Consider the following 27,653-nt stretch of genomic DNA (forward strand, 5'->3'; position numbering starts at 1 on the left):
CAGCTGTGTTCACTGCACTAATTAGCACAGACACTTTGCTCAGATGCTGAATGCACTGCACTCTTCAGTTTGTAGGTACCCACTCAGACCTCTAGCACTTTGGGTACCATGGCATTGCATCCCCCTCTGCAGCATAGGTAGGTTTTCTGCTTTTGTGGCTCAGCTCTTCTGCTGTAAATCAGGGAGATTAGCACATCCCTTCCTCCCTGGAGGGCTGGGGTGGTAAACATTTTGAAGAGAAAAAGCAGCTCAGGAACTGTAGTTGATTTACTTCATCTTTCACTTCCATCACTAGAGAAAAAGCCATTTGAAGCCACAAGGATATTGAGGCATTTAAGGTTGTAAGGATAGGGTTGTAGGACTGGGATAACTTGGAAGGCTTGGCCTGAACTATCAGAAATTAATCTCTCCCCTGTCCACCAGACTCCTGTAGAACCTGGGTTTGGGCTTTTGCTCTTTTGCACTGATGTGTTGTGCTCTCACTTTGGATGGGAACAGAGCCAAGCAGATGAAAAAGATTAGAGACAAGATCAGCCATTGCTACCCTGCCTTCTGTAAACAGCTTTGTACAGTCTGCAGAGTGTGACACCTGCCTCTGAAATGCTGCCTGTCCCTTCCAAAAGGTGTGTCTGACAAACCACTCCCTGCTAGCACTGACACAGACCTGCAGGGCCTGCACACATCCTGGGGACCAGCAGGTGCATGGCACTGATCCAGAGGGTTTGTGAGGCTCCCCTTTTCTCAGATTCCTTTTAAAGTGGTACCTCCCTCAGCCTCTTGGCCCACTCAGATGCAGTAGGTTGCATGTTTTCTTGGAGGAATTATGAAGTGCAAGCACACAGACATGCAGGCATGCACTGGTGCAAATGGATGCAGTGTCATGCCAACTGCAACTCTATTCTAAAAAGCCTCTGGGTTTCCATTCTGACTTTGTCTTCTGGCACAGAGAAATTTGCAAAGCTAATTTTCATCTCCTGTCTAATGGATTTCCCTGCTGAGTGCCTGTTACAGTTAAAGGATTCCAGATTGAGACTTTGTTCTCATCTCCCCTGTGCACATCTATGTTGGAGGTGCTTCTTGGAGAGCTGGTTAATGAGCCTGAAGTGCAACTGAGTGTTTGTACTGATGTTCAGGAGGAGTTTCCCACCCTCCTTGGAGGAAGGTAGTCCTCACACCCTTACAGCCCCATTGAATTTCTTTCTGTTTACACCCCAGTAGAAATAAGATGATTACTGGGGCCAGACTGTGCAAGGTAAAATTGGATTTATCAAAACTACAAGCAGAAGGAGAAAAACCCCTGAAGTAGGAGCTCACTTGCTCTGTAACTTGCAGGGCTTTTGAGGGGAGGAAAGAGATGCAGTTGAGCAGCATGCAGCAAGAGTTGGAAATCTGTTACCCTCCTCCTTGCCCCACTGGTCACCCACCACTGCCATCTACACCAGATACTCACTGCTACCAGCTCCTTTCAGCTCCTGTGGAAAGCAAAAGGAGCCTCTCCCTGCATGATCCTGCAGCTTAGCACAGAACTGGGAGCCAATTTACTTGAGCTCTAATTCCTGCCGTGCTGCAGGCTTCCTGCACGACCTTAAGTAAGATACTTATCTGTCTTCAGTTTCCAGCAGCATATAATAACAATTACTTATCAACCTCACAAACATGTTGCCAGGTTAAATCCCTTTGTAAACCATCTCACAACTGATCTTGGAAATGCAGACTCTTAGGACTGTTATTGTTGTTATTATTATTGCCATATTGGCACTGCCCTTTCTCAGCCATGAGTTTTTGCTGTGACATTCTGTATCTACCCAAACCTACAGCTAAGATTTAAGTGCCAATTTCCCTAAAATATTTTCTCTTTTTTTGGGCACAGTATATTGGATCTCTATGTACACATTTCTACCTCTGGCAGGTACAAAGACGTATGTGCTGGGGTATCTTGGTAAGACAGAAGCCAACAGGACAAAAGGAAGCCAAGTGGGGTCAGTGATGGACCTAGCTTTGTGCAGGGTTAGGATTAGGGTTAGGAGAGAGAGGAGCACAGCCTGAGTGTGACTGGGGTTGCAAAGGGGCTGCCAAAGAATGGGGATGCAACTCTCTAGGAATGAAGTGAGTAGGAGGGAGCAGAGGCAGGAGCCTATAGTGCAGAAAGATGCCCCAGCAGCCAGAATGTCTCCCTGACATTTTCAGGAGGGTGATGGAGGTATCACAGTGTGATGGCCATAGCTGTGAGGGAGAAGATGTACTTATGGGTGATGGCTTCCATCAGTTCCTCACTTACCTGTGTGAAGCCAGCCCAGAAAGGCTCCTGAATGCTTGGCACTCACTCAGCTGCTGCTTTGGATATACGTGACCAATAATCTGGTGCTTTTCATGTCTAGTTAAGCCATCTAAAAAAGATCAAATTATTGAAGACTTAGAAAGTTGATCTTTACATCCAGGCTAAGCTAAAATTACAATTGCTTAATCTCTTACCAAGCTGTTTCTCTCACTTAAAAGGGAACAGCATAAATGAGTTTTCACTGGAATATGCTATCCTGGCATTTTAATTAAGATGAAAACACATAGGTTAAACAAAATACCTGGACATTATCAGTTTTCATGGCTATTATTCTCTTTGTCAGCTGGGGCAATCCATTCACTGTGTGAAATGCAGTGCAAGGGGTATGGTATCTTTGTGCTCAAGAGCAACATATTCCCAAGCATGTTGTCTTTGGCATGGCCAATATTTTATCTGCCAGAGCCAACGTTAATGAAAAATTCCTGAAAAATTCCACATTTCAACACAGCAACACTCTGATGGGAATAACAATCTCTTATGACCTCGTTCAAAAGCAGATATCAAGCAGGATACAAAAAGAGGAGGTATTCCTGAACCCCTTACCCAGTACTTTGGGTACTTTGTGCTAAGTTTGTAATGCTTGCCTGTCTTTGTAAGCACTATCAATACTGCCAGGTTGTGTACTCCCCATACTACCTGCATCCAAAATCAGCATTTCTTGGAACAGATGAGCATGCAGTCAGGAACACTGGACTGGTGAAAGTAAGCACTGCTGCACATCAGTCTCATCTCTTTGAAACAGAGTGCTGCAGCAACTTCATAATGAGAACATGGCTGTGTGCAAGTGAGTTTCCCCTTCTGGACAATGCTGTGAAGTCACAAGTCTTTGACATGGGGGTAGGAATATCTGTGATCCATGACAGCCAACATTAGCCTAGACGATTTGTAATGGGCTCATGTCCTCTTTGCATCCAACAGCCTAGGAAACTAAGGTCAAGCAAATTAAGCTGTGAAATAAAAGTTATGGTTAAGGTGACATTAAATCACTGTCTGTGACTGCAAAGTGACAGCTCAGGGGAATGGAAGGGACTAGTTGACTTTGATTTGCATGTATTAAATTGATACAGATAGTAATTTTCCTTAGGAGCTCAGAGCATCATGTACTTCTGTTGTAAGCAGGATAGTATTAGAGGTTAAATGGGTTGTGCCACAATGAAATCACTGACCTGGACACGAGAAGAGCCACACTGAATATCTCCTTCAATCCCCTCACTTGAGCCATATGGAACCAGACCATCTATCCTGCTCTGAAAAGGCTTCTTGTCAAGGCAGTCCCTATGGTGTGGGCAGGACAGGCAAGTCCAAGCTGTAGGAATTATGGAAGATCCCAACCTAGGAAAGCCAGGCCATTCTCAGGAGACCTTGCAACAAAGCTCAGAGGGCCATGCTGCACTTATTTATGTAGTATGGAGAAATAACCACTCAGCAGAGATATAACTGAGCTTGTCAACAAGAAAGCAAAACCCCACACATACAGCCTCCCCACACACTGTCCTACAACTGAAACCTCTGCCTCCTTTACACACTCTGTGGACCAGAGCAGAGAAAGCAAAGGAAAATCAAGACTTGCAACTGACAGGCATCCAAATTCAGCTTATTGCACAGGCATCCACACCTGACAAAAGGCAGGGCAAGCAGTGTAATTTATTTCCCCCCCTGTTGTCTGAGTCCCTGATAGTGTCTCCTATCAACAACTGTCTGTCATACCCTAGAGGCAGGAGAAAGCCTGACAGTACACAGATAAGAGCAGGTGCTAATTTGATGCTGTGGTCCAGCACACAGGCACAATGCTGTGCAAACGCTCAGGGTTCAGCCCTTCTCTTGCCAAATTCTCCCCCTCCTTTGGAGCTTTTTTAAATGGCAGTTGCTCAGTCAGCACAGAGAGCACACCACGTTCCTCCTGCAGAGACAAAACCTCCAATGTGCTCATGCTCTGAGCTGCTACCTTTAGGTCAGTTTTAAAAGGGATGCAAAGGAAGGCACAGGTTCTTGCCAACCAGAGACTTGCCTAAATATTTATCTCTGCTAAAAACAGTTTAGTTTCTGGAGTTAGCCCAGGGTTGATTCTGATGAGAGACATCAAACACAATACACACGAATCAGGGAAAGCACATCTGGCATTGCCTGTGTGCTGTAGGAATATAAATAAAAGAGACAGTAAACTACAGCTGGTGAGTTATTTGTGCTGCAGCAAGGCTGTCAGCTTTCTAATATCACCACCCAGTGAGAAGAGGGTGCTGTGAATCACTTGGGGCTTCTCCGTGGTCCCCCATTGGCATGTATCTTTCATTGTGCATGAGAGTACTCAAAAGCAAAGGATCATAAACACTATTTTGAAAATGGTTTGCAAGAGTGCTGAAAAGAGTGGTGGGCCAAGCCAGTAGTGTTGCCAATATTTAGAACATCATGATATTTTATTTTTGGAAGTATCTCATACAAATGTTCTTTTCCTGGAAAGATTCCTTCTCCTGCCTGCCTCCCCCACCTCCTCAGACTGCTGGTGCCAATATTTCTGTTGCAACTTCCTTGCTCCTAGCCATTTCCTACTATAGATTTCCCTCCTCTCTCTCCTGGAGCTGATGGTCCAGGTTGCACCCTGCATTGTTCTGCTTGGCTGGAAGGAGCCAAATGTCAGCACCTGGCTGTACCTGCCAGCCTCAGGAAGGTGTCTCAGAGAGAGTTACAAGCCCCTGGTTGTTGTCTTTTGAATGTGAGCAGAACACATCCCAGTGCAGCCAGGCCTGCTGGGTGCAGGCTCTGAGCCAGAGCTCTGGACCCATGTGCATGGGGCACTTAAATTCCTGTTGCATCCCACTCCTTTCCATCCTCTGATCCAAGAGGAGCACTGCCCTCAGAATTGATGGTGTCCATTAGTGCCTTTCACTCCATCATTCTACCAACTGATAAGTATGACCTTTGCCTGGGCACAATTTATCACGGAAACATGAACAGAGGCCTTAGAGCTGAGGGTTAAAAAAACTGCAGTGCACAAAGAGTCATCTTCATCACTTTAAAAAAAATCACCATATGGAGCCACAATGGAGACTTTTACCCTGTTACTTCCCTGATTAGCCCAGGACACCAGTTTTGGAGGTCAAATTTACTATGGAGGGCAAAGACCAGTGATTCATTTTTCCTTATTCTTTACAGCCACTTTTCACCTTGAAGAACAAAAGGGCCTAAAGTCAGAGAACGTTTGTGCTTGAGTCTTGCCAAAGTTGTTTTTTTTTTTTTAATAAACCATAATTAAAATCTGGGCCCACTGCCTCGACAGAAGAAAAGAATATATTTGTGTATACTTAAGAGACGGGAAAGAGCCTGTGTGCCAGGGCTCGTCACAGATAGAGGAATTCCGGACATTATTCCTTGTGCTCCTAAGGGTTGTGACATGGGATTTCCTTTCAAAGTGGTAAATAGTCCTACAGTTGTACAACAGGGTGGGGTGGTCAATGGTTTCTTTAAAAGGAGGAGAGATGAAAGCACAATATGAGAAGAAAGCCAGGCTGGATACATGTGCACAATGAACCCCTGTGAATGGGGGAGAGGAGCACAAATTCAGCCCCCACCCAAAGCACCAGCTCAGAACTTTGCCCTCAGAAGCTTCCCATGGGTTAGAGGTGCTACCAGCTGATCTCTGCTTTGGGAAGAAAAGCTCATGTCACAGCAAAATAAATTTAAGAGGGAGACAAATTCTCTGGGCTTGTTAGCACCTGATATGTTGCACCTAGACCTGTGGGAGATGGGTAGAACTTGTGGGGAAACAGTTTTCTCTTGGGATGACTCCTGATCTCCTTCCTTCAAAGCCTCTCACTGCATGCTGTGGCACACTGCCTGGACTGGGATGGGAACAGAGAGGGTGACAAGGGTGGGTAGGATACCACAGCTGGGAGCTTCAGGGGGAACTTCACCATGTTTTGGAACAAGAATCAGCTGAGTTTTGGAACTGAAAGTACCTTTCTCTGTTTTACTGAATCCTGCTCAGGACTGGGGTGAGCAGTCTTCTCTTTTAAGAAAGCAGAAGAGCTAAAGCTGCAGATTTTCCTGTGTGCATTATAAATAGAAAAAAAACCAGTCAACTTTGTACTTGGATTACTTTTTCTGTTGGACTTTATATAAGGACTCACTAATTTTGCAGTTTTGGGGGAAGCCAGAACGGGAGAGGAACGTGAACTGCTTGATGAGGGAGAACAGAACATCAGGCTGATGATTTTATACTTGGATCTGAATACAAAACAATTCCCTTTCCTTCCCTTCCTCTTCCTGCTGCTGTCCTGGAGGGTCAGCAAAGACTGCAGATCCTAAACCTCACAGTTAAAGCAGGACTTAATGAGAAGGGGAAAGAAGATTTGCATGTTACTGTTCTCCAAATCCTCAGGATTCAGGTCTTCAATAATAAATGTTCATTGAAGGAACCATCAGTGGAACAGATTAATTAGCACATGGCAGAAGTCTGCAAATGGAAGATTCCTACATGAACCTTCTTATTGCTTTCTATTTTATAGCTAGATATCTGAACAACTCTAAAATCCTTCAACCTTGTAAAAGCAAATGTAAAATTCACCTTGTAAACTTCATGCAGAGTGGCAATGACTGAGAGACTGAACTGCTGCTTCAAGAGTCAGTTTGGATCTGGTGCAAAAGATCTTGTTCCACTTCTGAATAAGATGCTCAGGAAATGTTAGAGAGATTCAAGTCCCAGCTGCACTTAGTCCCTGCTGCAGCTCATTGGCTTAAGAGATTGTGTCAGGAGGGTCTAAGTCCATACAGGAGACACAGAAGACTCTAACCCAAGTTCAGAACTGGAAACTTCAAAGGAAAAAATGACAGATTTTCCTTCTTTCTCTTTGACCCCTTCCTAACATCCCACATTTTTCTGAAAGCCAGGGAAAAGAGAAAGTTCCCTTGTTCATTGCAGCAATAAAATCACACACTTTCTACAATACCTGTACTGCTGGTGTATGGAACAACAAAGACAACTAAATGAATCATACAGAGACAATTACTCACACATACACGTTTTCAACCAGCAAACAGGTCCTGCTTAGCACTGTTAACTTGCAAGCATGTCAGGCTGGGCAGTCCACGTTGGGGAGCTGAGGAGAAAATCAGTAAAGCTGATCTGGCTCAAGCTCTGGGACTTCACTCAAACATCAGCACCCCTGCTGCATTGGTATGGGGTTGTACACACACATTAGGAGATCACCATTATACTTTCATGAATTGGACCATGTTTTTTGAGCTCCCTATCAGACTAATGAATCAAGTTTTTTTTTGATAACCTGGTACAATCACATTAAATCTCTTAAAATGAACTATATTTTTATGGCTAGAAGCCAAGCAAACAAAACTCTTTGAAAAATAAACAAACACAACCCTTTTAGAAGGATTGTTAGAAAGCTAAACAGATCTAATACTTGGCTTAGGGACTTGTAATTAGGGACCAAAACTGATCTGCTACCATTCTTTCCCTGTCCTTCTTCCCAGGGGTGGTGTGAACACATGACAATTTCTGTCTCCTTGTAGTGGAAACAGCCCCTTAATTATGGTGCTATTGCCCAGTGTCACAATGTCTCCAACTTGGACTGCAAGGTGGAGTCACCTGGGCACAGAGCAGTATTCCCACTGGGCAGATCTTCCTTCATATCAGGAGTATTCCCACTGGGCAGATGTTCATACCAGCACAACAGCTCTTTTGAAGAAGGTTTGTATGTTTGATGCCTGACATACAGCTCTTCTGGCTCTCAATCTTGTGGGGTTTTTTCTCCCAAAGCTGCTTACATCCTGTGACCTTCCACTAAAGCCCAAATGAAATGCCTCACAATTTTCTTAAATACTGTCTTTATTCTTAGGGCTCCTGTATGAACCACTGCTATGCAGTTAATGCTGTGCAGTTGCTTCTACCCTAAGACCTTTTAGCCAAGGGTTTACAATTTGGCATCTGAGGTCTCAGCCTGAAAATTCATCTTTGTTTTTGTACTCTCACTAAGAGTCTGTTTTAAATTGATACAAACATTTCAATGTTTGTAGCTTAAGAGTGCAACAAAATGGTCAGTCTCCCTTTCCAGCTGGAAAGCAAGCCTGTTTCTTTGAGTCAAAGTATTTCATGTTGTTGGCTAGACTAGTGGCTGCTCTCATCTTGGCTTGGTCACATGTAACCTTACAGCACATACAGGAAAAAAAATAAAACCCACCTTTACTGGACTGTGCAAGCCTGTCTTTTTCAACTCATCTGTCTCCCTGCAGTGGGTGTTGCTTACCCCTCTTTGATATTATCATGCACAAATCCCACCACATTCAGCAAGAGATGCCAGGAACCTGCTGATTTTCCTCAGCATGTCCCTCAGTAACATAGCTCATATTTGCCCGACCAAAATTCCCAGGTTGTACTAAAAGCTTTTCTGAATAATTGAGACAAGAGGTAACAAACCTCTGAAAGCAGCAAGGATGGACCCCAGGAAATGCTCCTCTACCTTGATAAGCTGCTTGCTTCTTCTGCAGTGTCTTAGATTTGGATTTCATTATTTGGAGTAGTTCTCTGAAATGTTAGTGCTGCAAATCAAGGCTGTATGCATGGATTCAGCATAGGAAGGAACCTTATTAACTGCTTGCATGCATTTGCATTACTCTTTTGTCTTCCACCTTGGTGCTTTTCTCCTCCTGAATCCTAATGGAAACATTTTAATTTCTTTGTGAAACAGTTTTCACTTTGCTTTCATTCCGTGCTCTCTTAAACTTGAAAGATTCCCTTACTGGTACTCATTTTCATATAGCTCTGTATTTCATACCAGGCTGCCTCAAGAGGTAGCCAGAAGAGAGCTCCAAAACCAGGAGCTGCTTTCGTCATTTAATTACTTTTAGAGTCACGTGTGTTGATTTTATTAACTATCCAGCACAAGAACTAATTCTGTTGTTCAAAGGGCAACTACAAATTTTGCTTGTCTATAGGAAGAGCAATAAAATCTTGGACTGAAGAGGTGAGATTTCAGGAAAAAACTGCAGCGTGCTTGTTTCTGCTCCACTTGAAATCAGCAGTAGAAGTAGAGCCGGTCATGGGTTTTATAACAAAACAGCTTTTCATTAGAAAATTACACTGTGGCAAAATTCTGTCTAGCAAGTGGCTGGGTTAGATGCAGTTTTCCAGGAAAGGTTCTCCAGCCAGGATGGTGTTTCTGGTCACAAACCAGCAATGCCATGACCTTGTCATTGAGATGCATGCGTAGGATGCTGGAGACACTACGTTCCTTGGTGGAATCAAGCCTCTGAATCTGTGTCTCCCACTACCGGGGGTTGCCTTAAATATCTGGCTATTTTTAGACAAGTCTTCTTCTGTTGCTGCTTTTCATAGTAAGAAAAAATCTTTGAATGCTTTGTGTTTTATGCCTATGCACAACAGGAATTAAAATAAATAAACAGATCTTAAATATTTAGACATGAAGAGAGAAGAATTTCCTGCCCAGGTTTTGCTACATAGCGTAGGTGGTTTTAATGCAACCCTGGTCTGCTCCTGGTTATCTGGCAATGGTTTCTTTCCTTGGAAGTGGCTGTGCTAAAGCATCTTTATAAGCAGGTTCCCACAATGCAAACCTGATGCTTCCAAGGTCACTGTGCAACCATCTCCTCCATGCCATAGTTCTTCCAGATGATGGACTGATCTGCTGCAGCCTAGCCAACCTGCTATAGGAGGAATTGCTAACGCTAAGCACCTGCAGCAGCATAGGGCAGCAAGGTGAAGGAGTCCTTTAAGTGTCTGACCCCCTGCAAAGCCCCAAAAGTCAGGATCTGGCACTGAAGCAGCAAGTTCAGCGCTGGGCATTACACCTGGCGGATCAGCCTCTCATCTGGGCTTGCAGGAGGCTGTGCCCAGGCACCAGCTTTTCCTCTGAACCTTCACGGGTCAAGCGAGCTGATCCAGAGACCTGTGGGGGTTGGAGGGGACTTTTGTCAACAGGCAGCCATGCTATGGAGACTTGATAAATATGTGCAGTGCTAATTCAAAGCAGATTGCTGCTTTGCCACAAGCAGAATTCCTCCAAACCCTGCCATCAAAAACATTATGTCACAGCTGTGGAGAAGCCTAACAAACAGGGGAGAAGCCGGGGTCATGTCAGGGGAACAGTGCGGTGGAGGCTGCAAGAAGTGATTGAAGCCCTGTGCCACAGCCCCATGGAGTTTGTCATTAAAAAGGATTTCACAAAAGATTTGCAGCCAATTCCCTGGGTCCGATTGGTACTTTCCAGCTTAATGAAAACCAGTGAGGAAACCAGCTTCAAGACCTAGCTAGACCAAAGTACCCAGGGAGGTTGCAGGCAAGAGATAACATAACATCTCTTGTTGGTTTTTAAGGAGATCGTTAGGTTCTCTCTTCCCATCTTGAGCAAACAGCTTTTATCTCATCTCCCAAAATAGCAACCTCCCACCCTTCAAAACAAACAAAAAATAAAAAAAGGAAACCCTCTTGAGACAGGCACACAAGCAAAGCTGACAGAAGTGGAACACAGAGCTGATGGAAAACAGATTCCAGCATCATGTCCAAATTCAGTTTCAGACCATTTCTTCTTAATGGGTAAGCTTAAACTGAGAAAACAAAGTGATCACCTCCCAGCAGATTTTACTGACACCAAACATTTACACGTTTCTGACACATATGATGCCTACAGTTCAATATGGCACATCAATTGATTTGATCTCAGAAGGCTCTGGCTCATTGACTTCTGGATTTATAGATCAAGGAAAAATTATAAAAATTTGCTAACTGAGGTGGGCTTTTGTTCTGCTTTGCTTTGACCATCCACCTTCCCTGTTCTGATTTCAACTCCATCCCTCTTGTGGCTTTCCCTTGGCCTGCTCCTTTCACAGGTCAGTGATTCATCACACAGGAGGACACAGATGTTCTTTACAAAGAGACGTTTCAATGCAAGCTGATATTTGTTCCTAAAAAAAAAAAAAAAAAAAAAAAAAAAAGAGGGCTGTGTGATGAGGAGGAGGAATTCACATCTATGCAAAAGGCCTGAGCATACTTATTGCCCAGTCTCCATGGGAGCTCATGTGATGCTGCCTACACAACCCACTGGCACTGCCAAGGAGCAGGGCTGACTGCTGGATTCACAGTGGCAAGACTTTAGGTAGGAAACTTTGGGGCATGTGGCTGAGGAAAGAAATGGTCTAAGCAGCTAATCCATAAGCATCTGGTGGTCAGTGAGCAATCAAGTTTGTTGATGGCAATACAAGGACTTAGCTACGGAGCATGGTCAGAGGTTGTTCTGCAAGCCACCCTCTTATTCAGTAGAACCTCATCCAAATTCCCGGGTCAGATCTTGCATTTCTCAGAAAACAGCCACAGTCCTTATGTCTTTGAAAATCAGCAGTGCTAAGCTAGCACCAAAGATGTTTGGAAAGGGAAGAGACTGATACCCCAGAGCAGGCCCTGGTAGCCCATCTCAGCAGAACATCATGGCCCTAATACTGCCTAAATATGGCAGCTGAAGCTCTTAGAGATTACTTCATGTAGGTCACCAGCAAATGTTTTCTGAAAGACATCCCCTAGCACTTTTATCTCATCTAATTTTATACATTCCTAAAGATAAGGCTGGCATTACTGCATCCTTTGGGAGATGAATTACACAGACTGATGTAACACAACCTTGGGAAGATTTTCTTTTCTCTCCCTAGACTCTTACCAGTTAAAACAGCAAAAGCAGATAAATAGCTGCCCATGGTATTAGATCTCCCACAATTCCAACCTCTCTGGTTGACAAAAAATTTTATTATTGTAGCATCAGACCCTGTTATAGTGCACTGTGTGAGAAAGCAGTAGTGAATCTATCAAATGGGCTCTTGATCTTCTTGTTAATCAATGTAGCAAATACCCAGATTAGCAGTAGAAGGGATTTGTGTTTAAACCAGACTGGCATTTTGCTTGCAGAGACCAAATGGTTATTTTCAAAGAAACATTCTTTTTGCTAAATCAGAGTGGCAGGAATTTCCTAACTTCTTTCTTCTTCTCTGGTCATTTAATGCTTCTCAAGGGTATCCACCTTATACTCTTCCAAAGTCTTCTACTCAGGATGAATTATTTTGTTGTCAAAGGAGTAAGATGACGTATGGTAATCTGTACTAATGGGTTGCTTGTTAATGTTAACTTATTTTACATGCAAAATTTCTCCCTAAATGCATGTTCTGGCTAAGAAAGCCTGGCTATTTAAGTCTTCTATTTAAGTTACTAACACTCAACAGTTATATATTTATATAAGACAAGTGGGATTGTATTTTGGGTTAATACTGGCCAGTCCTTTAAGTTGTGTGGTACATCCAAGTGAAATTTAATTTACCAACCCCTTTAAATTGAGGAATTTCCATTTATTTATATCAGTGTTATTTTCCAAGCCTTCATAGTACCAAAGGTCTCCTTCAGAAACAAGTCCAATGGCTCTAACTTATTACTGAAAGTTGTTTCCTGACTTCATTTCACACATGATACAGACTAGATTAGATCTCTAGCTCTAGCAATATGCTCTGGGTGCCTGTACAACCAGATACCAGAAACGATTTTCAACATGTGTGAAACCAGCATTATTTTACTGAATTCTGGCAAAACTTTAATTTCACCACTGATGGTTGCTCCTGATAGCAACTTTTAAGAAATCAAAGGGAAATCCCTCAATTTTTATGTTGCCAGCTTAAAGTCTGACCTCTACTGGCGTCAGGATGAGTTATGTATGTATGCACATACCTGATGTATGCACAAGTTATTATTGCATTGCCTCTAAAACACTGAGAGAAAAGCAAATTTTTGCCTCCAGAAAAATCAGCCTCACTGTCTCCTGCCTTCTGAGCAGACAGCTGCATGCAGCTTTAATACTGCCTTGGGGCCCCACGTTCCCTCTACAGGAAGTGCCACCACAGAATAGGAACAAGTATCCCTATTTCCAGTCTGCCCAGACCTGTGCAATCATGTTGTCATTAACAAGGGTAGAACAAAAAGTCACCATATCATATCCACACAGAAAAGAAAATGATTGAGTTTTGCTTTTTTTTTTTCCACTCTGATGGCTATTGTCACTTTGAAACAAAGATGAGAAAGGTATAAAACTGTGTAGAAGAGAAAACCTATTGAAAACTTTTCTACTACAGCTCTTACTTTAAAAAGTCCCTTCTCTTTCATGAAATACCCAGCCTGCAGAGCTTTATTCTCCTCCTGATGTAGGCAGCCCCTTTATTCGAGGTTAGAAGTCCAGTACAAACGTTAAAGCTGGGGAGGAACAGGAGAGAAATCCGTGCTTGCATCAACAAGAGATTTACTGCTTGTTTTTTTCATGAGAGGTCCTGGCTCATATCAGGATAGATTTCAATAGCAACTGATTTCTGTGCACATGAGAAGGTTGGGGAATAGTTCTTGGAATAGAGTCAGGACAACAATTGCTTTCATTATTTGCAGCTGTACAAAGCAAATAAGTTTGAAAGAAATATAGAGAAGTGCCAAATCCAATCCCATTGATGTGTGAGTGAACACAGTGTTTAGTGCTGCGCTGTGACACACATGAAGTCTGTGAATTACTGCTGTTGACTTTTCAGCCTTAAATGTCACCTTTGATAAATGAACTAATCTGCTGATAGCTACTCAAAATAATAAAGTAATTGAGTTAAAAGAGCTTTAAAACATTCCTTCCTTAGCATCTAAAACTTTCTAAGTAACTATTCGCTACATACAAATTAGTCCGTACAGAGCAATCCCGATCAGATTAAAGGGAACTGAATGTAGGGTTTTGACAAGCTGGAATCAGAACTTGATCCACAGCCAGGAGGAACTGCTGGGCTGACATGTAATAAAAATACCCATCTATCTATCCATCAATACACAAATATGCTCCCAGGAGATCACCTGTGGTGACAATTCTGAGTTGATATGAGGACAGAGGGAAGCCTGGAAAGGACCCAGTGGAGACACATCTAGATGGTCTACTACCTGCCCATTTTCTTACTCAGTGCTCTGGGGAAAGGAGAGAAATCTTGGCTAGATTCACCTCCAGGTAAAGGCTTTATTCTAGCTATAGACTTAGTGGCAGTAAGTCTTCATTTTTTTGAGTCCTCCACGAGGTGAAGGGCAGGCAGAACACGTGCTGTGGTGGACTGCAGTAAGAGTAGAGGGTGAACCTTGGGGCCAAAGCCACCAGCAGAGATATGTCAGGCTCTGCCAGGGGCTGCTTCCCATGGTGGTCCATCCCAGAGACCATTGCATGCCCCTGCTCCTCCTGTCACTCACAGCCTTGTCTGAAGGATGCACCCTCTCCTCAGGATGGTCAATCCAAGGAGGAATGCAAGTTATGTCTGGAGTTTCTATGAAATAATCCTGTCTGGGAATCATTGGAAACACTCACATCTGCAGCCCTGAAGCTTTTCTCAGGAGACCATGTTGGGGGAGAGGCAAAGACATTTCATACCTCACATTTTTAGATTTTTTTTCCTCCGAAGTCTTTAGGACATAGCATGGTCTCCTTTTTTCTCGTGTCTCTTTCCCACTGGGTCTGCATATTTGAAACTCATGGAGATGTGCCAGGTCTTCTCTTTCCCAGAGGAATTGCTGTAATTTGGATGAAGAACTGACAACATTCCCAGCCTTTTTTCCATCGACATGAGATTACTGCATTTCCTAAATTCTTTAAACTGTGCTTGAGTGCATGGAAGATGACTGCAGATGTTGCCACCTCCCTCCCCAGATTTCACGTTTATTTTAGGGCTGTAGATCTAAGTTCTCAAGTTGTTACCCACTTATAAAAGAAAGGACACATCCCCTAGCTACATAACTCAACATAAGTAAGGGTGGTGATATCTCTGTCACTAGGACTCCATGATGCTCTACAGTGTCAGAGGGAAAACAATGCCTCTGATTAATGAGCTGCAGCTACCAGTGACCAAACAATTCTGACCTAGTTGCTTTCTGTGACCGCTTTCCATAAATCTGCAACTGATACAGCCTGTATCAAGGGCAGCCAAGACAGCACATGGCATTGTATAGTCAGGGAATTGCCTCTGAGCAGGTGTAGTCAAACTCCCAACGTTATCTTTTGATTACAGAAAAACAGAGTAAGTTCCTATTAATTGACATAGGAGAGGAGGGGGGTTTAAGTGTCAGCACACAAAACCATAAGATGGCCCTGCTGAAGAGTTTCTGCTGAATACAGAAGGAAGCCAGAGTGACCCAGTGACACTTCATCAGGAAATGCTGATGCATCTATGGGTGAGGAAAAGCCTTGTAGAAACAAATCCCAAGAGCAGGGCCAATGTCGTATCTTATCTCTAAACACTTGCCCTACTTAGCAGTTGTTTTTACTGTACTGTTGATGTCTCCTCTGCTTGAGACTAATGGTTTCGTTTTTTGTTGTCACAATGAACATTTACACCCCAACTACTGTCTCTGGCTGAGCTACACAGAACTTGTATTTGCAGCAGGCAGAGAAAAAGAATGGGTGTGAAGCCTTCCTCATGAGTCAGCTAAACAAATACTAGCTTCTCTGGCTTGGAAAATCAACTAAAACATGAAGCCTGTTCCTTTGCCAGCAGAGAGTCTTGAGTTAACAACTAGCATTCAAATATCCTGAATGAATCTTAGCCTTCTCTTCTGATGAGTTCATGACTGCTCATTTAAACTTGGATTAACTTCTTCAGCTTCTGTCTATGCCTCTCTCCTTCCCCCTCCCTAAAATCAGTTCAAAATCTCTGCCTTCCAGTCCTTTCTAATGGGACCTGATGTGACCTAGGGCCCAGATCTATGCACAAGAGTGACTTTACACACATGAATAGTCCCTGGAGTTCAGTCATGTGCAAGAAGCTATTTGTGTGCCCAAGTCCTTGTGGAATCAGGGCCTTAGTCTAACCTGCTTCACTTAGCTGTCAACACAGTGGTCTCCAGTTTGCCTGGCAATTATTTCTTTGTCATCTGATGCTGAGGTTAGGTGCTCTTTGATGCTGTTCTTTCAGCATTCCTCTCCCCTGTGTGCTGCAGTGCCCAGAAGAGGTATGTGGAGCCCTCAATCAGATATCATATTGACATTAGCTGTCACTATGTACGACACCAAAATACATTCCATCTCACAAGCAATTGTGGGTGCTTTTTTTGGGATAGCTACTGGGGAGTTACAGTGCCTAGAAGATGCTTGAAGGAAGCTGTTCCAATGAAAAACAGAGATGAAAAATAGTTTTCATCCATGCTTAGTGATGGTTAGCATGAACAATAAGGCTTAGTGTGGGAGGGATCTCCCTTAGCCAAGTGAGATTGAGTTAGAAATCATCTGACAGAGAGGTGAGGGAGGTCACACAGTACCCTCTGCCTGGGGATCCTCCCATGTTTAATGTTGGCTATGCTGCCAAATTAGATTACCCCAGGAAAAAGTTTTCAATATACATTTCTTCCCTAGACAATGTATCAGTCAACCTTTTGCATTTCAGTCCCAAAGATTTGTGTGGTGGTTCTGTGTTTGGGGTTTTCACCATCAACAATGGTAAAGTCTAAATTGAAGGTAAGAATAACTCTCAGAATTAGAAATGGTGAAAAGTCCAAACATGGAAGTGGAATAGAGCTCTTTCTTCTCATTCAACATGCCCTGGAGCTGTTGCCTCAAAAAAATGAAGTCTAGCTCAAAAGTGAGAGGGGGAGATCAAACATTTTGTGAGGCATCATCCTGCCAGTTTTGGTACTTGGGCACCCTGATGTAGCACAGCCTAACCTTTTCCCTCACCTATTCTCTCAGTTTTGCCCTCAAATACGTTTTTTTTTCTAGTCTGTTCAGCTTTGGCTCTGGAGTGCCAGAAAGGGCACATGCTGTGTTTATATAAACCCTTTGTCACCTGGCAGCAGCAATCCAATGTGTGGGGCAGAGGAATTTCTCCTCCTGTCCTCCACGGGGTAGAAATGCACTGAAATTACACTTTGGTTACTCTTTTCTTCAGCTCCTGAAGCCAAGATAAACTTTGGGACAGAAGTAGCTCAGATGTATAAACAGAATAATTGAAAAATACTTTTCTTTCTTTTAGCAAAACCAGTCTCAAATATTATAAAGGCCCGAGGACTGCATTACTCTCAGGTCACACCAGCAGCTCAGGTCTAATGCCAGCTGGCTGGCACTGCAAGCCAGACCCCTAACGACAGTGTCAGCCTTGCTCGTGAAAGGTGAACTTCAGGCCTGTTCAAAAGGCCAGCTCGAAACACCAGCTAAGCCCCCTAAGCCTTAAGAACAACTGGAAGCACAAGAGGAAAGCAATAAAGGATTATTTAAAACCCCAGGATTTTCTAAGTTAAAGCAGCACCTGGCTGAAGTCACAGCACAAACAGCCCAGAGCAGATCATGGTAGGAACTGGGTCCTGGGAGAGCTACACAGGACTCAAACACCCTCAGCAAGCAAATTAAATGACACCTGAAAAACATATTCAAAGCTGTTGGCCATTTGTTGGATTGTTTTTGCAAAGCTCAGCACCTGGTCTAAAGCAAATGAAATAACTCAGCACCATGCAATAACACAGGGCAAAGCTCAGCACATGCTCGGGGTGAACTGGGTGTTTCTGGAAACCAGAGGGGACTCACAGTGAAGCACATAATTGTCTCCTGCAGAGTTTGGGGCTTTTTCTGTTGATTCTTTGCTATATGGGACTGCATCCTGTATGTGTCTTCTTGAATGTATTTATGACTAACAGTACTTCTTAAAAGAACCAGGGGAACAGCAGGGCTGGAACCCCGTGGTCATTTTGCTTCCACAGCACTAGGTGTGACAGCAGTTCTTAGGCAGGGCCATGTTAAATCATGTCACACACAGGCTCTGGAGGGAGTTTGTGCTGGCCAGGCTCCAACTTCTTATTCTGCAAAGGACAGTGGAGACAGAGCTACAGAGAGTCTGCAGACAGGCAAAACTGGGGGTGAGGGCAGGGGATGGTATCACTGGTGCTGAGGCAATGGCCAGGACTAGTTCCCAGTCTCACATAGAGGTCTGTAGGAAGGGTCAGTGTGCTTCCAAAGGGAGTCCAGAAACAGGCTGGCTGGGCAGGATCCCCTCTGGAAGGGTTCTCTGGTGCTGTAAGATTAGCTGGCCTCTGCTGAGCTACTGATGGGAACCTGAATGGCTCATGGAAGAAGTCAGGATTTCCAGAGAGGGAGTGATTCACTCTCCACACTGAGACAATATGCCAGGCTAAGAGCATTTTACTCAAATCCAGCAAAAAAAGAGATGAGAGCCAGGAGGTAGGAGGCAAGAAAATCAGTTTCATCCAGTTGAAAAGTTAAACCCTAATGTTTCTCTTTTTGCTAGATATATGTAATCTTCACTATTCTGCAGAGAATAATGCCTCTGTTATAAGCCCAGCTAAAGATTTCTGGCTTATCAAGTTCAAGGCAAAAGAGAAGATATAGATTTGAAGAGCAGGAGGGGAAATAAAACATACAGCTTTAATGTCAGAGCTTTGGAAATTCAGATACTTATCTAAGTCTGTTTTCTCCTTTCCCTGATTATGTTACTTTGAATTTGGACAAGAAAACCTGCCTGGCCAGCCTCATTTCTGTTCCTTCTCTGTTTCACTTTCTGCAAACTATATTGTCATAGACATACACTTAGATGTGTGTATGAGGACAGTTTCACATTCAGAAGGCATCTGATGAGCCAGGAGATGATGAGAGACCTTTATTATAACTGTCATTAAAGATGACTGTCATCAGAGACCTGACAAACCTTCTTACACACTAGCACACATATGTGTGTAACATCCTTTTGAAATGAATCTGTTCTCCTATATCTGCAATAATTCAGAAATAAAGACAGATCTGGATAAAAGGAGAGAAAGATTATTAGCAGAATTGCAGGTGCTCAATGTTAGCAAATAAAAAGATGAATTCAGGAAACTAAAAACAATCTAAGGGGATCTCAGAACCATTTCCACGCTCAACTGAACTGCATCAGTGTAAATGCAAGCACTGTGTGGGCCCCCAAATTAGGAACTATTTACAAAACAAAAAGCTTGCCTGAAAACTGTATTGTGTCTGTTCCAACCATGCTGAATAGCCTGTCTAATGATGATTTCTTCTTTATTTGGGTCAGGTCTTGCTGAGGAAGAATTTTTTGAGAAAGCAACACTAAGCACTGCAAAAGACCAGATTGTCATCTTACCAGGAGACACCCTGAAAATAAAATGCAGGTAAGGGTTGCTCCAGCAATGCTGGAGTTCCTTGGTTGTATCAATTACACTGCCACAGTGCAGCTTCTGGGTGGGGTAGAGCAAAGACAGCTGCACAGCCTGCTGGGAACTGGTGCTGTTTACCCTCACTTGTGTTTCTGTGCGGAGGAGAATCTGATGGGCTGTAATAAAGCAGTGAGGAAAGTCTCAGGTCAGCATTCAGCTTGGCCAGATTCTCTGTGTTGTAAAGAGGCACAAACAAAACCCTGAGTCAGCACACAGAAAAGCTTATGGGTGGGGGATGTACCATGCTTAAGGACACAGCTGGAAATCCACAGCCAAAACCAGGTTCAGATTCAGCTTCTTTGCAGCTAAAAATCACTCTTTCACTCCCTGTCCATAAGATTTGTATTTAGATATATAGAGATGAGCTTAAACTTTCTAACCTCAAATGCCATCTAGCCTATGACAGTTAAATAAACAGCAGTTACTATCTGTACATTGAAAGACCTTAAGTGTTTAAGCATTTAATATCCTTTAAATCAAAGATAACCAGGACTTGTAATAAACCAGACTGCTAGTATTGTCAATTATGGCAGCTCTTCAGTTCTTGGCACAGTGTGTAAAAACTAGCTATGCCAAAAAAGAAAAACAAAAACCAAAAACCAACAACAACAAAAATTAATAAAATTTTGCTAAGGACCTGTGTTTACAGGAAGATGATCCTCTGGCACTGAGGGATATCACACGTGTTCAGAGCTGACTGGCACATCACTGTATATGGTACAAAGAGCCAAAGCACGTCCTGTTGTTTCAAACACACATAAGCTTGCTCCATCACACAAAAGCCTCAGACTGAGCTGTATGGAGGTGTCACTTGTTCTGAGTGTGATTTACAAGTTAAACTACTGAGAGGCCATTTTTTAATTTCTTCTAAGAGAGAAGTGGGAGGCTTACATTAATACAAACTATCACGGTCTCTCTCACACTCTTATTTTTACACCTTCTTACTAAGTCCCCTTGATTGTAGCCACTACATGGAAGGTTTCTTGGAACAAAAGTTACTAGAAAAAGTAAGAAGCAGCATTGGGAGAGTGAATACTCTGACACAATGTTCCTTCTGACTCTTGTCCTAACCTATTTAATTCATTGTTACAGTGAGAGGTAAACTGACTCATACTCTGTAAATCTGTGAAGTCTTCTGGAGTGTAAGGCAGTTTTTTCCCAATCCCTCCAGCTAGCCATGTGGCTTATGAGGTCAAAACAACCTTACAGTGGTATTTTTAGCTTGGCAAGCAGCAAGCAGGATGGCAATAAAGTATAAACACCCCTTTAAAAATCTAGCTGTAATGCTTCATAAAACAAGTTATGGACATGAATTCGATGGAGTGCTCCAGGCCAATGATATCAACACTCTTCAGCAGCTCTCCAACCAGGGCTTTTTTAATCAGTAGGAACATTCTAATTTTTTATATCACCAGATGAATAAATAGATGAAGAAATTATTAGCACTTCAGTCCCAAATTGCTTTACGGATGCAAGGAAATAAATCCAAACAACAGGTTCAAGGAACAGAAAAGTGCTGTCACAGGAAGAGAGGCCCCAAGCACTTCAAGCCTCTTGACTTGGGTCATGCAAGAGCTGAGAATAGAAGTTAAAAGCATGATTTCTGCACATCCAGTGCAAGATTAACCAGGATGAGGTCCCTTGTGGATGAGTATCTGTCACCCTGCCTCCTCTGACACACCAGCATCTGCACACTCACAGAGTAGCTCCAGACGGGCCAAAAAGGGCATTAAGGATGTGTGGAGCACAGCACAAGGCAGCAGAGCAAGCAGGTGGCTGCTGAAGACGGTGGTAACTCTGTGTGAACATCACTTCTTCCTTATACTCCATTCACTTGAGGTCCTTGATAAGGAGTTTTGGCAGTCTGTGCAATCCTAAAGCAACAGCCAAAGCCTTCATCTTCCACCAGGATATAATATGCAGCAGCAAAAAGCGGGCATGTGTAAGCAAGCACTGGCATGTGAAATGTCTGACCTGCTCTGCAGAGCCAGTGTTGCAGCCTTCCAGCCCTGATGGACACCAGACTGGGTGACTGTAGGAGGGCAGGGCCATGCCATGCTGGGAGTTGAGTGTCTCAGTGTGAAGTGGCATTATTCCATGTGCTGGGCCAGGAGTTCCATTTCTTGACAGAGGTGGCGATTACATCATTAATGACGTTAGTAAGGTAGGGAAAGAGCACTGGGTAGGGACTTCCACATCAAAAAATAATTAAGCACCCCAAAGGGCAGGAAGCTGGTATGACAGATGAGGTGGGGTTGTCCAAGTCAGCAGTGCATCCACAATCAAGGGTGAGGCTGCTCAGCAGAGGATATTCACACTTTTCCCAGTGCTTTTATTCAGCTGCGTGCTGGGAATAACCTCAAGAGTTCAGCCCCAAGTCTGCATCATCTTCAGGAAGGCGACAAAAGGACGGGCAGAACCAGGGGCCAAGAGGATGTTTGTTTAAGTGTCATTGAATTTGCTGGCAAACACATTCTCTTATTGCACCTATTGCACCACTACGAAGTCCCTGGCACACAAAGAGTAGTTAAGAGTTACTAGCTAACTGGAAACTTCACACAGTTTGTTAGGTATGTTTAGTGTTAGTATCTCTACACTGAGTCTATGTGTCTAGACCGGATTTCTTCCTGGCAACACTCAGTTAGGGAAATGCAGAGTTTCTTATTCCTTCCTCAGCTCAGCAAATGCCATTGGGTCAATGGGAACATGCCAAGTGTGATGGGGTGAATCAATCTCCTGTCTTTTTGAAATGGGGTTCTCTTTGCAAACACAGACAGGCAGAACTGCCTCCCTCTGACACCAGCTTCTTCCCCAGATAAATCCCAGGACGATTATATCCATGTCCCATCAGTTTTCACACTGACCACCAAAACCAGTCTGCTACAGAAAGGCCATAATCTCAGTCTCATGAGCATGACCAGTGCCACCAATGCCTGTTACAGAACTAACTTAGATCAATCAAAAGCTCTGAGTCCTGCAGCAGTTTATGGAAAGGCCTCGGTTTTGTTGGTAAACTACCTAGAATTGCATCTGGCATTAGCTGTGATCATAGCTAAGAAAATGAACAGGTCAGGTGGGTGAAATGGTGTATCATCTGCCCTGCTAGCTTTATATTCTGACTGACATGACAAAGGGAACTGAAAAAAAAATATACCTTGAGCAGATAGTCTAAGATTTGTAATCTCATTTGTTCTAGCACCTTCACAAAATCTGCGATTGAGTCACTGCTGATTAAGCAAGAAAGGTGAAGTTATATAAACGTTCTCTTCTCTCCGTGGAGCCTTAGTATAAGAAAATATGAGCTCATTTAGCTGTTAATATATGCAAAGTCCTCAGCTTGGAAGAAATATATAATTTTATCTAGTGCTTTCTAACATTTTAAGTGGGTAAAAGCTAGTGTTATAAAAACACTAATTTTCAGGAAGTTGGTCAAAATAAAAATTAAACTCTCCTCCAGAAGCTGGCTTGCTATGGTTCCCACAGACTATTTCAGGAAACTCCTCTGCTCTGAGGAACAACGTGGGGTGATCCACGTTAATTCCTTAGGGGTGGAAACAAAAGCACCCAGCAACCTCTACAGTGCATTTCCAAATGACACCATGTAGGAACATGGGGAATGTTGATAACAGTTGGCCACACACAAGGAAGCCTGAAATTCATCCAAAATCATGACTCTACCTTTAATTTTGGTGTGTTGACAGGGGAGCACCTTCTGTAAGCTGGCTTTTGAGGGGGAACCTGAAGGAAGACCCCCGGGTGCACATAAGCAATTGTTCCAATAACACAAGGCAAAGCTGCAGCATGCTTGTCATCAGGAAAGTCATAGCTAATGACACTGGTTACTTCACCTGCATTCACAATGACTTTCCAGATAATGAGGATCTCATGGCCAAGATTTATGTGTATGTTAAAGGTAAGAATTCAACTTTTTTTTTTTCTTTTCTTATGACTTGTTGGTAACATACTTTGTGTTCAACTCTGGGATCTGTGCTAGGCAGAATAAGCAACCCAATTCAGACACTTTCACAAATCCCACCTCCCCAGTGGCCCAAAACTGGAGCAAGCACCAGCTCTGACATTTTGCTGGATATATCTGGATTTTCATGCCAGCTGAATTGACAGGGACACAGATGTGGGAACCAGAAATTACGTGTCTTGTTTGATTCCAGGACTTGAAAACCAGATTGCCCCATATAGTTGTGTGTTCCAAATAACTGATACACTGATTCCTTTAAGCCTCCTCTTCCCTTTTTTTCCTTTTAAGACTGAATGATTTTATCCTGAAGAGTTTTGCTGTCACAAAGGTTTTTCCCAAGATTCATCCTGAATATCCAAGTCCTCTCTTTCCCTTCTTCTCTAAGCATAAAACTTCTTGACAGCATTCTTTGTAATTCCTTTCTCTCCTACACATTTGCAAACTGCTTTGTCCTTCACTCAGTGACACATACTTAGCAAAGCTGGATGACTGCATTATACATATTTTATTGTAAAAAATGGCCCATTGCTCATTTTTGTCCTCTTCGAGCTGCCTCTCCCCCATGTGTCAGAATCATTGAGTTCAGATTCAATCATAAAAGGAAGCAGAAACTTCAAAGGAGCGTGGTCCTCTCTGATTATGTGAATATAACATACTAATACGAGGTTTTGTTAGAAGAATATTCCCCAAAAACAGAGGTGGTTTTTGGTTTTTTTTTCAAATCTACTTGACACATGCATTGCTAAACCACTGAATCATCTTGGATTCCCAGCTGAGACTGAGTAGTCAGATAAAGGAGCCGACTTTTAATATCTTGAATAGGGATGACATGAACTCCATTGACTCTGAACAGGCTAACTATTCAGTTCCCACAAATGACAATGAATCAATTCCACTTTTCTAGTAAATGCTAAAATATTAATTCTTTGACTCTCCTTACTAAAACAAATGCCAGAGAGGCAATGAGTTTGTCTGCTCTTATTTGAACAGTTCAGAAAATTCATAATGACGTCCACCATCCCAAGGGAACTGTGATATATCCCCCCGGCTCAATTCCACAACTGCTCCACTAGATGAACACACCTGTTTGATTCATCTGGGTGACATTTTCCTATCTCTTTACATCTGTTGAAAATAGTCCCTTTCTATCCTTATCCTGATTGCCCAGCAAGTTTTCTTCTTATCGGAAAGTAGCTTTTTGGTGTTACTTGTTAGTTCCTGCAGTACTTTTTTTTCTTGCTTTCTATTTCCTTTTTCTGATTTTTTCTTGTTACTCCAAGCCCTGGTTGCTTTATCCACCCCAGTTCTTGTGCTGAGCTGTTTCCTTTTCTCATTACACATTGCTTAGATGCCCCACATCTAATATTGTTAACCCAGCCCAATGCCCACGCTTCAGGAAACAGTGCACTGAAAACTCGATTCTTTGTCCTGATTCAGTGCCCTTGCTGGCTACCCAAGCCCTCATTACTCCACGGCAGGAGCACGTGCAGGAAATGGTATGGATCTTTTGGGACCACCTGAGCGTTTTCCTTACGAAAATATCTTAAGCTATGAAATGCTTGCAGGGGATACACTTGGAACAGTGCTGGTCTAAAAAAACAACAGGATGTCCTCTTGCCTGAGTTTGCAGTGCCCAGGTTCCCCTGAAAGACACCACTAGATGGCTGTTTTCTCTAAATCACCCTCCAAGATTGTCCTCTGTGATTCAGTTTAGTTGTGTCATGTGTCCTCCCTACTCTAAAATCTCTAACTTGGACTACTATGCTTTAAAAGTTATTGAAGGAAAAGAGTACAGAAGCTGAACCAGCTTGTGCTATGCACTCTATGGGTGAAGCAGTGAGAAAGGGAAGGCAGTGGAGATCCCTCTGCTCCTAGTGAGGAGCCTTAGCAAGCCAGCAGCTTGGCCAGATTCTGGAAAGCTGGCAGGCTGTTTTGGAGACAAGAAAGCTGTTCTTCAGTGAGGGCTCTACAAATTGTGTAGCTAAGCAAGGCATTCAGAATGTACCTATAATTTTCTTCAGTATCAAAACAAGCATTTTTATAAGGAAATTGGTCCAACAGTACCTGGGCATCACTGAGAAGCCCATCAGTTGTCTCCAAGTGAAGAAACTCACAGTTCCCTGTGAGTGCCAGAAAAGGGAGAGCTCCAAAAGACAACTCTCTGAACGTCATGTGGAAAGAGCAAGTGCTCAGCAGGGTGTTTATGAGACTGAACCAGGTGGAGTGAGAAAATGCTAAGCCAGGCTCTGAAAGCTAGAGATTTCTCTGAGATTACAAGCCATTATTGCCAAAAAAGGAAGAGGAATGGTATTTTTTTCCTTCATTCCTGGCCTGCTGCTTGACACTGAAATGAGAACATGACTGTATCGGAAGCCCTGCTTATTGGCTATTATTTCCTGTGCTTGCTTCTGTTTTTACAGCCTCCCTGGTGGAGTTTCTAAGCTCTGTCAGACTCTGGCATGCAGCAGGTCTCCCACCCGGTGCAATTGAGCTGTGACCCCTGCACATCAGTCAGATCATAAGGGACCCAAAGGCAGCAGGGTCAGCCACCATGCCTCAGCTGTGCACTGACAGTCTGAAGGGAGGGAGGGAGAACTCTGATCTTAATCCTGAACAATTGGTCCCAAGGCTTTTTCTGCTTCCCGCTGCAGCTGCAAGTCCCAAGGATCATAATTAAAAATCAAGACAACCTCCTTCTCCTGTTGTGCATCTCTTTGCTGCAAATACAGCTCAGCTTAGGGCTGGAACGGAAGCAGTTGGGTGTTTTTAAAAGGAGTGGTTCAGCTTCATTGCAGCTCTGAGGGATGACCTCTGCAGCAAAACGTGGGGTCTGGTTGAACACAGTGCTGCAGTGCTGGCAGCCAAGCCACTCTCTGGTGGCTGCTGTCAGAGAACATGGTGACTATGAGAAGTCTACCCTCAGTCCACAGAAGATGCTGTGTGTGCTGTCTGCTGAGCCAGTTCTGGATCAGTAGCAGTAAAGCCAAGTCTTCACTGCAAACTCACTGCCCACGTAGGAGCCCACATCAGGAAACCTCACATGAAGGGCATTTCCATGGCAAGTCCTTCCAAAGCCAGCTAGCCAATGCCATTTGCTTCAATCTGTCTCCTCCAATTGCCCTTCTCAACCAAATGGGTACTTCCCTGTGAGGAACACACTCATTTATTTCAATCTTTGAGATCCCTGTGCCAAAGAAAAGGGCAGGCTCCCTATTTTGTGTTAAAATATAGAGAGTCCTCTCTAGAATGTTCCCCAGGGTACACAGGAAATTTAACATGGCTTAGAAAAGAAGGAATAAAAGACAAATCAGGCAAAGTTTCCCTCCACCTTCCCAAAGGGCTATCCCAGGCCCCAGCCTAGACAGAAGTCAGGATTTGCAGCTCTCAGCTATTTGAAATACTGTTACTGTCAGCAAAGCAACTGTCTCAAAGTAAGCTAGTCCAAAGTAAGCTAGTCCTCAGGGTATTAGTTTGAAGAGCTCTCTGTACCAGCTGAAATGCTGTCTCAGCTTTTGCAGTGCTTTCCCCTTGCAGTCCTTAACTCTGTGTAACAGGAAGGGATTTGCTACACCTTTTCTGTACCACTCTGTCAAAGCATCAGTAGGAAGGAGCAGGAGCTCAATTCTGTTTTGCTTCCCTCCAGCAGCAGCTTGTTTGACAGTTACTGTGTAACTGGAACTGGTCACATCTTGCCAGACAGTGTCCAAAAAAAGTTCATCTAAGTTGCCAGGCTGTGCTTTGATTCCTGTCCACACACACCAGTAGTATTGCTTTGACAGAACTGTAGGGCTAAAGGAAGCAATCTCCTCATCGCAGACATGGGGTGAGCAGCAACAGGCATTCTCTGTTATGTTTTATGCAGACCAGGGATATTGTTCTGTTTCTTGAAATAATTGTGGCCATGATAGGTCTGGTTCTCACATAACTACTTCAGAAACACAAGTTCCACATCCTCTGACCAAAATACTGCAATTGGCACAAAATGGTGTGTGTGAGCCCAATGAATCAGTGCTGGCTGCCACACAAGGGTCCAAGTTCTTTGGGGTAGAATCATCAAATTCTATTTGTGCCTTATGTGGTTCACTCTTTGAACACATAAATCAGTGAACCTTTTAACAGTC

At 43.4% G+C, this 27,653-nt stretch overlaps 1 protein-coding gene across 3 annotated transcripts in view; it reads left to right on the top strand.

Moving 5' to 3' along the window:
- LOC103534188 (vascular endothelial growth factor receptor kdr-like) overlaps positions 1 to 27,653 on the top strand; it is a 121,893-nt gene that overhangs the window by 11,585 nt on the left and 82,655 nt on the right. For all 3 annotated transcript variants that reach the window (XM_008500122.2, XM_030449394.1, XM_030449395.1), the window contains exons 2-3: positions 19,415 to 19,511; positions 23,258 to 23,469. In XM_008500122.2, coding sequence (XP_008498344.1) covers positions 19,415 to 19,511; positions 23,258 to 23,469 — 309 coding nt within the window. The remainder of the gene's footprint in view (positions 1 to 19,414; positions 19,512 to 23,257; positions 23,470 to 27,653) is intronic.

Source organism: Calypte anna, chromosome 4 (assembly GCF_003957555.1).
Source record: "Calypte anna isolate BGI_N300 chromosome 4, bCalAnn1_v1.p, whole genome shotgun sequence".
Taxonomy (NCBI): Eukaryota; Metazoa; Chordata; class Aves; order Apodiformes; family Trochilidae; genus Calypte; species Calypte anna.